Below are 13,376 nucleotides of genomic sequence, written 5' to 3'. Positions count from 1 at the left end.
AGTTTAAGAAGTTGATAAGAGACCTCATAACGCCAGCAGGGCAAATCCCAGAAATGCTGTGCTTTGTTGCTATGGGTCAAGTACCTAGAGGAGCACCCAGTGTCCACTCAATAAAAAAATTCTATGATGAAAAAAAAGAGCAGAAAACAAGATGAAACAGACAAACAAAAAACAATGATGCAGAACTACCTGCTTTTACCCCATGCATTTTCCTTCCCCAACACCACTGTTCCACCAAATCACACTTTTATAACTTGAAAGTGTTTTGAAAGAACATTGGTTCTATTTTTATATTTGGAAAAGTGAATGATTAAATCACCCCCTCCTGCAAAATTTTGTCTCTTCTTTAAGATGTTCAGACTTGAAGGCATTTAACCCATTCCAATAGCCCATTTTTAGTGTTTTCTGCCACCCAATACTCCAGAAACTTCTATGAAATGTTTATCTGCAACCCTTTCTGCTTTAAATGAAGCTCATTTCATCATATGTTGGTCTTCATTGGATTGATAATGGGTAATTGAAGGAGAATGTAAAGTTTTCTTGTTTGGTTTGATTGATTGATTGCCATTGATAAAACATATTACAAGTCATACTGTCTTTTTTAAAGGAGGGTGCAGTATGGCATATGACATCATTTTCTTCAGCAAACCCAGGGAAAGAAGCCCTGAGATTTAGACTACACAAAAACCAATGTTAGAGCAGTTGTTCTGATTCCTCTGGCACTGGCAGCCATCAAAATTTATAACTCGGTAAAAAAAAGAAAAAATAGGGCAGTGTCATTTACGTGGAGCTGGGGTGATAATCATAAAAAAAAGAAAGTAAATCCAGACCATTATGGGAAAATAAAATCAGTGCTCCCTGGATGTTCAAGGACCTGATCTAAGGGACAGAAGGGAGGTGAGAAGTTGTTTATGTGTTTTTCCAAAGCCAAGATGCCATTGAGCATTAACAATCAGGGAAAATCTGGGTCGGATAAAAGCAGACCCAGCAATGCATGCGGATGCTGGGACTCTACCTGCAGCCTAGTGAGCCTGTTTCAATTTCTCCAAGGCTTTGTCGACATAACTGAGGATTCAGAGAGGGAGGTGAGAAAGCCCTTGAGCAGAGTGATGGAGGGGAAGAAAACGTAATCGCAATCCTCTGCAAAGTGTTACTGGCAGATTTACACTCAGTTCGCATGTCGTTACCGAGTTTCTTCTGATCCAAGAAGGAAGGGATTTGGCTTCAAAATCACTTGTGTAGGGGAAGGCAATTTTGTAGAAGAGGTGAGAAGTGCCACATTTAGATCCAACTTCCTCCATCATCCATGCACCAGGTTAAATGGTGAGGGTTGTCTCAGGATCTACTTACGGTGTAGAGAGAGGCTTAGGAACCCATGGTAGATATGGGAATGTGCTGCTCAGGTCCCTCTTCAAGAAGGACTTGTTGCCCTGCCAGGGGAAGGCTGTTGGCAGTTAGTCTTCATGTGTCTACCCTTCAGGGACTGCCTCAGCTGCAGAGAAACACCTGGAAAAAGTCACATCCTTCGCTAGGGTGTCCACAATGACCATTTGAATCAAAGGTATAAAGGTTTGGCCATTTTGGCCCAAGGAGGTATAGCTCTCATGGGTTTTTTCTACTCCCACTCCACCCCTCTACCTGTGATCATACCCATCACACCAGATTATAATGATCTGGTTATTGTCTCTCTCCCCTCTAGTGGTTTCTTTGTGGACATACATAGTGCCTAGTTTATCTTTACATCCTTATGCCTGCTGCAGGTTCTCTGATACATTTTGAATTCAGTAAATGTATCATCAATTCCTGAAAGTGATTGAATGCAAAGTTCCAAATGCTGGCCCTTTTAAAATTGACTTTAGTTTAAGTCATTTACCTTTTCTGAGCCTCAGTTATTCCATCTGCCCACTGGGCTTAATAATCAATACTTCATAAGTCAGTGGAAAAGATTAAATGAACATTTTTTTTTCCTTCTACTTGGAATTCTCTGTCAAGGGTTATTAAATAGGAGTTGCAAGCAAAATATCATTTTAAATGGGAAATTATTTGTGCCCCCTCCCCGGGGGGATAAGGAGACACTGCTTTGACTGGAAATTTATGAGATTTGACATTTAAAGGACACATTCAATTAGTGCTATAGCTCCCAGGGGAGGAATCCTGCCGTACACTGGATTTTATCCCCTCTTTGCACAAATCAGCAAAATTGTCCCCACATGGTAGTGTATCTGATGTGTGAATGCCTCAAAAGCTGAGGTAAGGCCTTTATAAAAGGGAACTTTACAACTGCCGTTGTCTTAGCAACTAGCTTTCAAAGGGAAAGGGATTTTCAAAACCCCATTTCCAAATTGTTATGTGGTACGTACAAGCTTGCTCCGAGGTATTGCCACTGGATTCTCTTTGAGGTTGCTCTTGTTTTCCCTGTGCTCTGGTGGGTGAAGAGGGGCTTATTTATGGAAAATCCTGTCAGATCAGAGAAGGTGCCCAGGCCAGTCCTCCATTTGATGATTCAATGATACTCTAAGTTTTATGAAATAAACTGAAAGCAGTCCACAGCCAACACCCATTTGTGGAAACACCTAAGTAATCATGACCTTCAGCGACTGCCTTTCTCTTAGCCCATGCTGCCAGTAAGGCAGCAGCAAAAAGCCAAACCAGTTTTTGTTTTTGTATTTTTTAATTGGAATAATTTTCAGTTTTTGTTTTAATTGAAGTAATTTTTTAAGCAAAGTTTATTTTTTGTTCTTTCAAGTATCGCCTTATCCTCTCTTCTTTCCCTATCCAAATAACCCTAAGGACCAATAAGTTCTTCATAACAGATTATGCACCATTTTGCCAGATTGGGGAGAAAACACTGAAAGGTCTCTGATCCTGTCCCTCCATTTGCCACTGTGTCTTTCTTCTCTTCTCTCACTATTTTTTTTGGACACAATTCATTTAACAAATATTTTCTGAATGTATTTTGTGTTATCAGCCCTAGGATAGGTAACAAGAGCATGAAGATGAGTAAGATCCATTCGCTATTTAAGAAGTACAGGCTTTGAATGGGGAGAGGTTTTAAGCCAGGTCCCTTAGGATATGGTATGGAAGTGCGTATCCAAAGGGTGTGAGCAGGGCTAAAGAGGTGTGGCTCTCAAGTTTAACCTGGAGGCTGTTTCTGGACTATTCCACATGAAAGTGTTGTTCAACAGGCCATCTTTGGAGTTATCTGCTTTACTGGAAAGAAATTATTTGCATCTCTACTGGGTAAATGTCATCCATGTTTTTTGCTTTATTTCAAGTTTCAGGGTTTTTTTTTGGTTTTTGGGTTTTTTTGTTTTTTTTTCCTGACGAGAGAGTTGCTTCTCCCATTTGATGGTGTGTCCCTAGTCACACTGCAGCCATCACTTCCCCAAAAGAAGTTTGGAGTAACAAAGAGCTCCAAAGTGATTGCTGCAGAAATGCATCAAAGTGTGGTGTGAATGTTAAAAGATTGGACAGTGAGAACTGGTTGCCCCTGACCTGCCAATGCTACAACCTGTTTAGTGAATTGCAGCCTTTTTAAATAAATATATTTTAGGGTGTGCTGGTATCACCCATAAAATCACTCTGGGCCAGGGGAAATATTAGGGAAAATTCCTAAAGCTTATAATTATAGAACTTTTACTTTATCTCCTTTGAATGAGTCTGCGCTTTAGCTTCTGGGACACTATCTGTTCTCAGTAGGGCCATGCTGGAGAAAACTAGCCCGTGATTGTCAGGGGCCCAAGTATATGGGAAATCTAGACATTGATGCTAATGGAACAATAACTTGGCCAGGCAGCAGCTGTGAAGAATGTAGGTGCCCCAGCTGATTCTAGTAATGACCTGGGCTCATATGGTATTTCTCATCCAGTTGCTCCTGAAAGAAGGGCAATAATCTCTCCTCTTTCACAGGAGCCTTTGTAACTTTTCTTTAAAACTGTTTTGAGGGCGCCTGGGTGGCTCAGATGGTTAAGCGTCTGCCTTCGGCTCAGGTCATGATCCCAGGGTCCTGGGATCGAGTCCCGCATCGGGCTCCCTGCTCCTTGGGAGCCTGCTTCTCCCTCTGCTTCTCTCTCTCTGTCTGTCTCTCATGAATAAATAAATCTTTAAAAAAAAAAAATTTAATAAAACTGTTTTGATACTGATTTTTCATCTTCAAAAACTTTGGTAGAAGGGAGCACAATGAGGCACGAGTTGGCACTCATCTTTGCAAGATGGGAGATGATCCTTGTGTCAAAATGACTCTCTTGGTTTTTCTAAACCCATAATTAGGACTATGGGAACTTTTCTACCCCATCATCTTGATATTCTTTCAGGGGTACCTCCAAACGATATGCAAAGCAACAATCAACCACCTTGAACTACAGTGGGCTCTATTCCCTATGGCTCCACATTAGCAACAAAAACAGACCCACAATTCAAGTCCTTGCTTGTTTCTTTCCCCTCCTCCTGAATTGTAAATAATTACCAAATGTGGATTTCCACGGAATGTATATTTAGCACTCTGGGCAAAATGTTGTGCCCTGCCACCATTCTTTAAAAAGAAAGAAAATGTTTGTTTTGGGCCAGTAGTTTTGAAAACAAAACAACAAAAAAAGCAAGCCTCTTTGCAGAAAACCCAAGTATCAAGATAATTACCTCCTATACACCCTGACCCACACACCAGACACAAACATGCTGATGCTGTCAAAGGTATTCCTTAATATCCAAATACCACATGGATTAATAAATGGCTTTTAGAGATATACACAATTCTATAGCAAGGAGTTTCATTTGAAACTTGATATAACAAGTTATTTCTAAAATGACTTTTAGAAAAAGGAGACCGACAGCATTATACACAATATACATAATAAATGAAAAGATTTATTTAAAATTGTACAATCAATATACAAATACACGTTCAATGAAAATTAGTCATGAATACCTCCAAGTACCCTTAAACCCTTCTTTTTTTTTTTTAAAGATTTATTTATTTGAGAGAGAGAGAATGAGAGAGAGAGAGTACATGAGAGAGGGGAGGGTCAGAGGGAGAAACAGGCTCCTCACCGAGCAGGGAGCCCAATGCGGGACTTGATCCCAGGACTCCAGGATCATGACCTGAGCTGAACGCAGTCGCTTAACCAACTGAGCCACCCAGGCGCCCTCCAAGTACCCTTATTAGAGACAACCAATATTAGCGCCATATGAGATTTTCTAGGCATTGTTCAAGTTCTTACATACATTTAGGTACCCTTAGGAAATACTGTACAATATTATTATTTGTAGATATATTTACATAAACGATATATTCATATGTATTATGCCACAGCTTTTTCACTTTTTATTTGTTTTTGTTTGCCTTTTTTTTTTTTACCTCAAATACATCATGGAAACCATAGCATGTCAATACAAATAGCGTATTAAAACTGCTATATAGTGTTTAACCTAATATTTTCAGCTTTTGCCTATTTTGTTGCTATGTTTGTTTTATGTCTTTAATGCACCTGGAATTTGTTTAAGGTTCTGAGGTAGGATTGTGATTTTATTTGTTTTTCAAAATCATAGTTTCCCATCTCCATTTATTTCATGGTTCTTCTTTTTCCTAGTTACTTAGAGCTCCAATGTATATCATAATGTAAAAAAAAAAAAAATCTCTCTATATAAAGAGTCTATTTCTGGATTTCTTAGAAATGTCTGGATCCTTGGAGTGCTTGGCTGGCTCAGTTGGTAGAGCATGCAACTCTTGATCTTAGGGTCATGAGTTCCAACCCCACGCTGGGTGTAGAGCTTACTAAAAAGCAAAAACAGAAACAAAAACAAAACCCAGGAATTTCTGGTTTCTGTTTTATTTAAATAATTTTGTTTTTCCCAAGTACTGCACCAGCATCACACTTACAAGGTATATTTTGATACTTGAATAGGACAAGTTTTGCCCCTGTGCACATCTCACTTTTTTTTTTTAACACTGTATTAACTATTCTCAATCATTTTCCCTTCTTATGGAATTGGCTTTTCATGTTCTATGAAAATAATTTTGGGGGGCTATTGATTGGATTTTATCATGTTAAAGAAATTAGCTATACATTACTGGATCATACAGAAACATATTTTACTTCTTCAGGTATTCTTTAGGAGGGAAGGTAAAATTGTATTGTTTCCTTCATATATGCACATCTTGTTAACTTCTAGGTGTTTTGCTGCTTTTGTTATTAAATAGGATTTTTTCCTAGCTATTCCATTTTCCCGTTGGTTATTGTTGTTATATAGGACCATGATTGATTTTGTATGCTAATACTTATATCTATCCACATTCTTATACCTTTATTTTATTTAATTAATAAATTTATTTTTTAAAAGATGTTATTTATTTCAGAGAGAGAGAGAGTATGAACAGGGAAAGGGGCAGAGGGAGAGGGAGAAACAGACTCCCCACTGAGCAAGGAGCCGGATGCAGGGCTCAATCCCAGAACCCTGGGATCGTGACATGAGTCAAAGGCAGACACTTAACCGACTGAGCCACCCAGGTGCCCCACATCCTTTTATTTGAATTGTGATAATTTGTCATTATTGTTTTGGGAGGATTTTCTAGGTAGACAATTACACTATTTGTGTACATAATGAAGTATTTGTAATGACTATGTATGAGCAAAATTAATTATTTTTGGGTGTACTCAATGCCCTCAGCTCCATTTTGGGAAATTTCTTTATAAAGGTAGAATAAGGCCAATGATATTTTCATGCTCCTTGATACATAATGCTGAATTATTCTTGAGAAGTTTTTCACAGCATTCATTTCCACCAAATAGGAAATACTTTCAATCTGCTGTTAAGTGATCCTAAATTAACAATCTCTTTCTCAATTTTTTTGAGGAGGATTAGTGTTTTATTTGAGGTTCTGCAATTTATTTATTTATTTTTAAGATTTTATGTATTTATTTGAGAGACAGTGAGTGAGAGAGAACAAGCTGGAGGAGGGGCAGAGGAAGAGGGAGAAGCAGACTCCTCACTGAGCAGGGAGTCTGATGCAGGGCTGGATCCCAGGACCCTGGGATCATGACCTGAGCAGAAGGCAGAAGCTTAACCCACTGAGACACCCAGGCACCCCAAGGTTCCACAGTTTATAGTGAGGATTAAATCAGAAAGTGTCTCTGAAACACAGTGCTTGGAAAGACTTTTTAAGAAGTAAGTTCTTAGTTCAAATTGACTGTTGCATCATTATTTTACTTTTTAAACATCTAATTAGTGTCACCTGTATTATTAAATGATGTGTGTTTATTGGATTATGAGCAAGAAATCACTATATCTGGCCAAATTCAACCAGATGCATGCTTTGTTCTTAAGAAAATCATGTTTTAGAATTAAAGTTTCCACTAGGATTTCCTTCTGGTACCAAGACTCTGTCAGTTGGAGGGGTGGGATAAAAGCAGAAGATAACTGATGGTTAGTGTCTTTATATTTATTCATCATGTATATGCTAAATCTGCTGCAACTTTAGAATTTGGAATCTCGGTGGTAATTCACCTGTAGTTCAGTTGGCTATTGTAATTCATATACAAAACAGCTGCTCCAACTTCAAGGTCAAAAAACCAAGCACGAAAGGAAGAAAGATAGAAAAAAGGAAAGTTATTATTTTTGCGAGTCTGGAGTCCAAACTGGCACATTCAATGTTTTATCAGGAGTTCTCAACAAAGGAATTTTGCTTGAGCATGTGAAGGAAAGAAGCAAGCACCCAGGAGAGAAATAGAGGCTTTTGCAGTTGGTGCCAAGAACCACAAAAACATTGATATTCCTCTGAAAGTGATGAGCATTTGTGAACCTGAGACATGGAGGTTTTCTAAGACAGGCTTAGAATGATGATAGTGACATTTTTATGAGTTGATTCATACTCAGTCAAAGGAAACATCATCATAATGAACATGCTAGATACCAAGGGCCAACTGTAGTGTCTCATGTAGAATTGCTTCTAGCTAGGCCAGCCAACTAATGGTGATAGTTATCGAAGAGTGAGGTCAAACTCAAGAGAATAAATGCATGCATGTATATTACTTGCTGAAAGAAACCATGTTAGAGATAAGGGTAAGAAGGTAGAAGGATCACTTAGTTACAGTACTGACTCATTGTCTAATCAAATCATTCATTTTAGGGTTTTAGAGTTTTCAAGGTATGCAGGCTTTGAAGGTCAAGAGATCACAGTTAACACCTGACTCTGCCATATAAAATCTGTTTGATTCTTGACTCTGGCCAAAGCAATCTCTCTGGCACTATGTTTCCTCAACTAGGTCATGCAAATAATATGAAGAATACGTTCTTTTCCTTTTGGGTATTCAGTGAGTTAATAATAAAGTTTCTAGCATACAAGTATGTTTGAAATGTATTTTTTTAAGAAAAATTAGAAGCATTGTTTTGATTCTCTGTCAGCTTTCAGATTAAATGAAAGGCTCAAAAACATGACTATTAGCTGCTTTAAGGATGATGCTAGAGTTTTGTTGTTGTTCTTCTTCCTCCAATGTTTTAGTGAATTCTAGACAAGATGCATACAAGTGAAGAATAAAGTATCTTAGAGTAGCAGTTGAAAAACCAAATACCTACAAGGGCCAGAAAGGCAATATGAATGAATGAAGTGGTTCTGGTGGAGAATGTGGCCAAGTGGGGATTGGATTCCCCATCTTAAAATAACTGACTCTACCTTAAAAGAGCTGCAGCTGAGCTTTGCTATGCAGGAAAGCAGGTTTGTGGTTAACAGATTTGATTATTTCAAAGATTTATTAGAATTTTAAAATATTTCTCATTTAAAATAAAATTGGTAACTAATTAAAATAAATACTGGGAGGCAGAAGATATGTTGGGAAGGGATGTGTATATATGAGTGCAGGTGTATGTGTTTGTAATCACAGGGATAGAGTACTGTGAGCTGTAAAATTCATAGGGAAGATAACATACCACATAAATGCAAAGTGCATGAAGAGATCCAAGTCTGGTCAAGACAGACTAGAAGGGACTGGGGAGCCACTAGTAGTTCCGAAGTCCTGGTGCACTGAAGTCAGAGAAGGGAATGTGGGAGGAGGAAGCTGAAGAGGTAAGTGGTGGCCAGATCTTTCATACTGTATCATCTGTGTGATGGAATTTGAACTTGATCATGAGGAAAATCAGTAGTCTCTGAAGAGCATTAAATAGGAATGGCAGAATCAAATTTTCAAATTTGGTTGATCTTCCTGATTGCAAAGTGGTAAATGGATGAGAAAAGTCAGGACTGAGTGTAGACAGATCAATTAGAAGGTTGTTGGGAATCAAGTTGAGGTGAGGAAGATTGTACTAGGACCATGGATCTAGGTGTATAAAGAAACAGATGACACTGTATGTTAACTACACTGGAAAAAAAAAGGAAGAGGAAGAGGAAGGAGAAGAAGAAGAAGAAGCAGATGGAATCAGAGATATCTGGAAGAGCAAATCCAAAGGCGCTTTTTTGGGGAGAAAGTACTGTTGAGCGAGAAGGGGGAAGGAAGACTGTGGCTGCATCTCTGTAGAGTATTCAAGGTTCATAGAAGATTCACACCTGCAACGAAACTCTACAGAAAGCAGGTAACATCAGGAAATGGAGAGCACCAACAGCCTGACTGGGTGTGAGTGTGTAGGCGAGGAACATCTCTCTGGAAATATTCTATTCTTAGTCTACCTATTACTTCTCCATAAAGAAAAAAAGGAGCGTGACCTCTAGATTTTATCCTTTGTAAAGAATGTAAAGCAGTCAAGTGAAAACTGAAATTTAGTTCATTGTGCAATTTAGTTCATAGTTCTTTGTGTCACATGTTTTGTCAGCATCTCAGAGTGAAGTAATCCTCTTGTTTTGGATCATTCTCTCCATACTCTGTATGTCTCAAAACTCAGAGTGCATTTCTGCCAGAGAAACGACCCCAGCCACTTTCATCTCCATTTATAAACTTGTTGACAAAGTCACACATGAGAAAATGTGCAATAGATCTTGCATTCTCAACCTCTGCTAGAAGAAAAATGCCACTAACAAGATATATGAAGAGTTATTCAAATCTACCGCAGGGAGTGACTGCAAAATAAGGCGGGGGAGGGGGGATGGAATGACAAAATATTTGATTACATAAATCCTCCCTTCTTTATTCTGCACAATCTCTGGGAAAGAAATAATGAGCCTTCCTTTATGATCTGCTTGTATTTATAATTGATTTATCTTGTGGTTAAAAGGAGATTTACTCACTAAAATTGAGATAGACAGGAGAATGCAATTTGGGTTTGACCTCCTGGCCTTTTTGAATATCACTTATCAGACCTGAAAATACAGTAGAGTTTCAGCATTATTTCAGATTAAAAGATGTTTTGGAGTGTTATGTCTGTCTGTGGATGCAGCCGGTGACTGCCATCCCCATATTTATGTGTCTGTAGACCTTGTGTGATTCAGGGAAGTCGCAATACTCCCTCAACCCCATTCTATACTCCCATCAAACCCATTTCCATTATTTCCTTGTCCACGCTGCCAGGCTGACTGATGCCAGGAATGTTTAGGTTACCTAACTCATTTCTTTAACTTACTGCTTTGTTTCTTGTCTAACGTCTATATTCCTGGTCTGAGATGACACATTTAGAATTCTCATCTGTATCCACCTTGGTGGGAATATATTTTTATCTGGTCATTTGCTAGACCAAGATTTAATAGAGCTGTAGGGCTAGAAATGAATGAGGTTCAGAAACGAGAGTCGATAGATACAGAAAATAAGTGACAAGTCTGTCCTGCCCCTGTTGTTCTTGTCTCTGTTAGTATACTTTGCAGATCTTGAACACCTGAGGGTGCCTTCCATTTATTCCTGTGTGTGGACTTGAGCCCACACTGTTGAATCTGGGCTAGAGTTTGTGTCTTTAAAGGCAAGCTGGACTCATATCTTCTCTGGGATCTTCCATAATTCGGAGCACCAAACAAATACCTGCTGATGGGATTTAGCTTAATTTCCTGGCCTTTGTCTCTCAGTGCACATTTTTCTGATATCAGAGGTTTAGGCTAGTAGAGTCCTGGATTTCCAATGGTAACAAAATCCTCTGTCACTTTGAATCTACACCATTCTTGAATAATTTGTAACAAGCATTATGAATCTCTCTGAAAACTTCAGGATGTCCCTGCAGCAGAAAGTTGGGTTAGAATCCTGTTCTTTAATCCAAAAGGACAAATTTGCCTTCCAAATAATAATTTGGAGATAAGTGCTAAGATCTCTCTCTCTCTCTCTCTCTCTCTCTCTCTATATATATATATATATATATATGTAATGTACATATATAAACAACCTACTTGTCTGAGTTATTTTAAGGGCTCAGGAGAGGGCATAGCAAAGAATAATGATTGAGTATGTACTGTATTCCATGGTCTTCACTAAGCTTTACTGTAAACACACTAAACAAAATTATTCTTAATTTACAGATCAAGTAGCAAAGGCTGAGGTGATTAGTGGTCAACATGGCTAATCAGCTAGTGACATGGAGTATGACTCCATGTCTGTCTGTCCTAAAGCCTGCCCACCACCAATTTAGACAGTGCGGGCTCAAGTCCACACACAGGAATAAATGGAAGGCACCCTCAGGTGTTCAAGATCTACAAAGTATACTAACAGAGACAAGAACAACAATTATTTTCTGTATCTATCGACTCTCGTTTCTGAACCTCATTCATTTCTAGCCCTACAGCTCTATTAAATCTTGGTCTAGCAAATGACCAGATAAAAATATATTCCCACCAAGGTGGATACAGATGAGAATTCTAAATGTGTCATCTCAGACCAGGAATATAGACGTTAGACAAGAAACAAAGCAGTAAGTTAAAGAAATGAGTTAGGTAACCTAAACATTCCTGGCATCGGTCAGCCTGGCAGCGTGGACAGTGCTCATGCACTGCATGAGCAATGAAAACTTGTTGCAGTTTTCTAAATTGGTGTGCCTAACAGCTTGCTTCCAATACCATCAGAAGGGACAATCCTGCTTGAGTATTCTACTTCAGACAAAAGTCTGCTATAGACTATGTCATGACACATTTTATTTCATTTGCAAGAAACATGGCAATCTGTAGTTTCTGTCTTAAACATTGTTAACTATAGGATTCCATGTGAAATATAATCTTTTCTTTCTCCCTTCCTCCCTCCCTTCCTTCCTTCCTTCCTTCCTTCCTTCCTTCCTTCCTTCCTTCCTTCCTTCCTTCCTTCCTTCCTTCCTTCCTTCCTTCCTTCCATCTTTCCTTCCTTCCTCCTCAAAGATTTATTTATTTATTTGAAAGAGAGAGCAGAGGGAGGGGCAGAGGAAGAGAATTCTCAAGCTGACTCCCTGCTGAGCATGGAGCCAGACATGGGGCTCAATCCCAGGGCGCTGAGATCATGACCTGAGCGGAAACCAAGTCGGACACTCAACCAACTGAGACACCTAGACACTCCATTGTTTTTTTGTTTTTGTTTTATTTTGTTTTTTTGTTTGTTGTTGTTGTTGTTTGGAGTTAGGGGTGAGGAGGTTCCTTGCCTGGAAAGACATGCATTTTGCACATGCTGTTTGAATTCCTAATTCTCACTGGAAACTGTAATGGAAAAGCTCAACACAGCATGACAACAGAATAGTGCTTAACAGTTACCAGTGTCAATATTAAACCTAAAAGAATTGAACTGTATGATATCTTACTTTTTTTTCTTTTTATTTTTCACTGCGTAGGGGGAACATCATCAAGACAAAAAGGCTTTCTAGGATGCATACGCTCCTTACACTTGAATGGGCAGAAATTGGACCTGGAAGAGAGGGCAAAGGTCACATCTGGAGTCCGGCCTGGATGCCCAGGTCATTGCAGCACTTATGGTAGCATCTGCCACAATGGGGGCAAGTGTGTGGAGAAGTACAGTGGGTACTTCTGTGATTGCACCAATTCACCATATGAAGGACCCTTTTGCAAAAAAGGTACAGTAGACGCCTCTGTTTTACCCCCATGCTGTATTGCAATATCTATAAGCCATGATCAAGTCATGCCCTTAGACACTCCTTAAGTGATCTCTTACCTTCTTCAATTTTGCTCTGTGTAAAGACTCTGTGTAGCCCCTCAGCATAATTGCATATAGCCATTTTCACTGTGTGTGGACACTGGCAGTGCAACTGAACAGGATGGATAGTAACAGTGCAACACACTCTCCTTGGCTGGGGCCAGCTGAACCCTGAGAGAGGTGGACTTTCATCTCTGTCATATCAGCCCGATATCGAGGGACGCACTAATCTTTCCACTTCCAATTCCTTAGCCCATGCATTGCGCTAAGGTCCAATCTATAATGGCAGCATTATAGATTCTACCCCTGGAAGAGTCTTAGGGATGCTTGAGTCATTTTAAAGTATTTTTACAACAGGGAACTTATAGGTAA

At 39.1% G+C, this 13,376-nt stretch overlaps 1 protein-coding gene across 1 annotated transcript in view; it reads left to right on the top strand.

Moving 5' to 3' along the window:
- Positions 1-13,376, top strand: part of CNTNAP5 (contactin associated protein family member 5) — an 859,701-nt gene that overhangs the window by 731,290 nt on the left and 115,035 nt on the right. The window contains exon 18 of the mRNA XM_027590999.2: positions 12,685-12,924. Coding sequence (XP_027446800.2) covers positions 12,685-12,924 — 240 coding nt within the window. The remainder of the gene's footprint in view (positions 1-12,684; positions 12,925-13,376) is intronic.

This window comes from Zalophus californianus, chromosome 3, assembly GCF_009762305.2.
Source record: "Zalophus californianus isolate mZalCal1 chromosome 3, mZalCal1.pri.v2, whole genome shotgun sequence".
Lineage (NCBI taxonomy): Eukaryota > Metazoa > Chordata > Mammalia > Carnivora > Otariidae > Zalophus > Zalophus californianus.
This window is presented reverse-complemented; position numbering and strand designations above follow the sequence as displayed.